Source organism: Orycteropus afer, unplaced genomic scaffold (assembly GCF_000298275.1).
Source record: "Orycteropus afer afer isolate SDZICR_OR568_19922 unplaced genomic scaffold, OryAfe1.0 scaffold00113, whole genome shotgun sequence".
Lineage (NCBI taxonomy): Eukaryota > Metazoa > Chordata > Mammalia > Tubulidentata > Orycteropodidae > Orycteropus > Orycteropus afer.
Window position 1 is genome coordinate 3,558,079 of NW_006921700.1, and position 3,003 is coordinate 3,561,081.

Below are 3,003 nucleotides of genomic sequence, written 5' to 3' on the forward strand. Positions count from 1 at the left end.
GTTGAAAAAAGGTGTTTGCAATGAACAAGTCGTTGGTCTTGCAAAATTCTACCATACGAGTTCCAGCATTATTTCTGTCACCAAGGCCAAATTTCATATTATGAATAAAACCACATAGAGAGTACAATTACATACAGTTACCAAGATATAACCTAGCACCTCATGGAATTGGTTTACTGGGTTTGAAGGCTTGGGACCATAGTCTCATGGGAACACTCAGTCAATTGACAGACATAGTTTGTAAAGATAATGTTCTATATCCTAGTTTGATGAGTAGCATCTGGGGTCTTAAAAGCTTGTAAGTGGCCATCTAAGATACAACTGTTCTCTCTCCCATCTGGAGCAAAGGAGAGTGAAGGAAACCAAAGACTCAAGAAAGAAATTAGTCCCTAGGACTAATGGCCTGAGGGAACCACAGCCTCTTCAAGCCCGAGACCAGAAGAAGTAGTTGGTGCCTGGTTACCACTGCTGACTTCTCTAATGAGGGACATGATAGAAGGTCCTCCTTAAAATGGAGAAAAGTAGAACAAAACTCAAAGTCCTTAAAAAGGCCAGATCAATAGAGATTAAAGAAGCCCCTGGGACCGTCACCCTATTTAAAATACCCTTTGAACTTGGAGCTAAAGGCATTCCCGGTGGTCACCTTTCATCCAAATAACAGATTGGCTTTTATCAGCCTACACACTGTGCTCCCTTAATCAACTGCTGGAGACCAAATGTCCACATTTACCCTAAAACAAAGATGCCCTGCTAAAAAGAGGCAGGAAGGCTAGATAACAGAAATAGAATAGAAGGAATGGAACCGGTGATAATGCTGACACATTGTGAAAAGTGTCACCATCACCATGGAACAAGGTGAATAAGAATTGTTAAATGAGAACTTAATTTTCTGTGTAAACTTTCATCTAAACCGCTTTTGTTGTTGTTGTTATATGCCGTCGAGTCGGCCCCGACTCATAGCGACCCCTCCTTGGGTTTCCGAGGCAGTATCACTACGGAAGTAGGATTGCCCAACCTTCCTTCCGAGGAGTGGCTGGTGGGTTTGAACCGTCAGCCTTCTGGTTAGCAGTCAAGTGCCTTAGGCATTGTGCAGAAGGCCGGCAGTTCAAAGCCACCAGCCACTCCTCGGAAGGAAGGTTGGGCAATCCTACTTCCGTAGTGATACTGCCTCGGAAACCCAAGGAGGGGTCTCTATGAGTCAGGGTTGACTCGACAGCACATAACAAATCTAAACCGCTATAAGGTGTTTTTTTAGAACGTCGTTAAACTCGGGATCGTCCAGATTGTCTTTTGTCTTCCAGCAGTTGTATTGCTTTAAACCGGCCTTTAAGTCTGTAATCCATTTTGAGTTAATTTTTGTGAAGAATGTAAACTCTGTCTAGATTTTTTTTTTTTTTTTGCATGAGGATGTTTTATTTTCTGTTCTGTCTTTTTCATTTGCCTGTGTTTTTGTGAGGTTTGTTTTTATTTTTCCCTGCCTTCCTGTGGGTTACTTAAACATATTTTAGAATTCCATTTCGATATATCTGTGATATTTTTAAGTATATCTCTTAGTGTATTTTTAATGGTTCATGGTATTATACATACATAATTTATCATAGTCTTCTAGTGTGGACATTGTAGTGAAGTGTAGAAACCTTATCTTTCTTTAAGCCCCTTGACCTCCCCCCGTTTATCATTATCTTAGGTATTTTCTTACATATTGAGAACCACATTAGTTACAGTACTTGCTTTCAATATCACTTGTAGTTTAGAAAGCTCAGGAGGAGGAAAAAAGTCTATTATATTTACCCACACCTTATATTTACCTTGGCACTTGCAGTTGTTCTTTCTGCTAAGAGAGTCCTTTGATTGCCTACTTTGAGTTTTGCTGCCTTAATAACTATTTTATGTTCAGCTTTTGAAAATCTGTTATCTCTGGGGAAACAGAGACAAAACCATAGACTACTTACTTCACTATAAGTATAGTGATTGAAATGACAGTTTAGGGAAATAAGGTAATATTCTGATTTAGGCACTTTTCTTGAGATGAGGAAGGCTTTCCCACCACTTTTCACTGAAGAAATCTAGTGTTTTAGAGCAAAACAGTCAGGAGCATACAAAAAAGGACTTCATGAATTATAGACATCTATGTATTTATAATTTATTATTTGAAATATCCTAATTCTCAGTACACTGAGTTCAAGAGATTTTAACTCTCATCCTTAGTAACCAATACACCTAATTGTAAAGATGCTGAAATAATGATAATCTTTCTAATGCTGTTATAATTTTAAAAGAATTACTTTTGTTCTGATATTTCTATTTCAAGGATAAAAATGCTGATTTTCTGTGGGGTTTTGCTTTCTTTATAAGGCACAAGACCTAAATGTCATCGAAGAAGTGATTCGAATGATGTTAGAGATCATCAATTCCTGCCTGACAAATTCTCTTCATCACAACCCAAACTTGGTGTATGCACTGCTTTACAAACGAGATCTCTTTGAACAATTTCGAACTCACCCTTCCTTTCAGGACATAATGCAAAATATTGATCTGGTAAGTATGAACAGAGATGATTATTATGATTCTTTTTTGAGTACTTTAAAGCAGAGAAAGTTTAATTTAACAAACTTTGATAAGAAGTACAGCGATAAGAGTCCCTTCTTTCAACATTAACTGTCTTTTCTGCTACAACAGTTGCTGCGTTCTTTGTGTGAGTGTATGTGTGTGGTATACAAACATACTTAGAATTGAGATCATACTTTTTTCTGTACAGTTCTATGTTCTGTCATTTTAACTTAATACTATGTAGATCATATTTTTCCATGGTATCATCAGCTTTTTGAAAATCTTGCATCTTAATTTTGTATCATTTGTAGATGTCCTGAAGTATATTTGGCCATTATCCCATTTTGCTCATTTTTAATTTTTTCCCATATTTCATATTAATTCAAAATTAATGAACAGTTTGTAAGTACATCTTGCCTTAATATTTCCTGATTCTTTTTTTTTTTTTTTTTT

General features: G+C 36.8%; 1 protein-coding gene across 1 annotated transcript in view; it reads left to right on the forward strand.

Annotated features, from left to right (window-relative positions):
* DYM (dymeclin) overlaps positions 1-3,003 on the forward strand; it is a 490,131-nt gene that overhangs the window by 377,572 nt on the left and 109,556 nt on the right. The window contains exon 15 of the mRNA XM_042781387.1: positions 2,356-2,538. Coding sequence (XP_042637321.1) covers positions 2,356-2,538 — 183 coding nt within the window. The remainder of the gene's footprint in view (positions 1-2,355; positions 2,539-3,003) is intronic.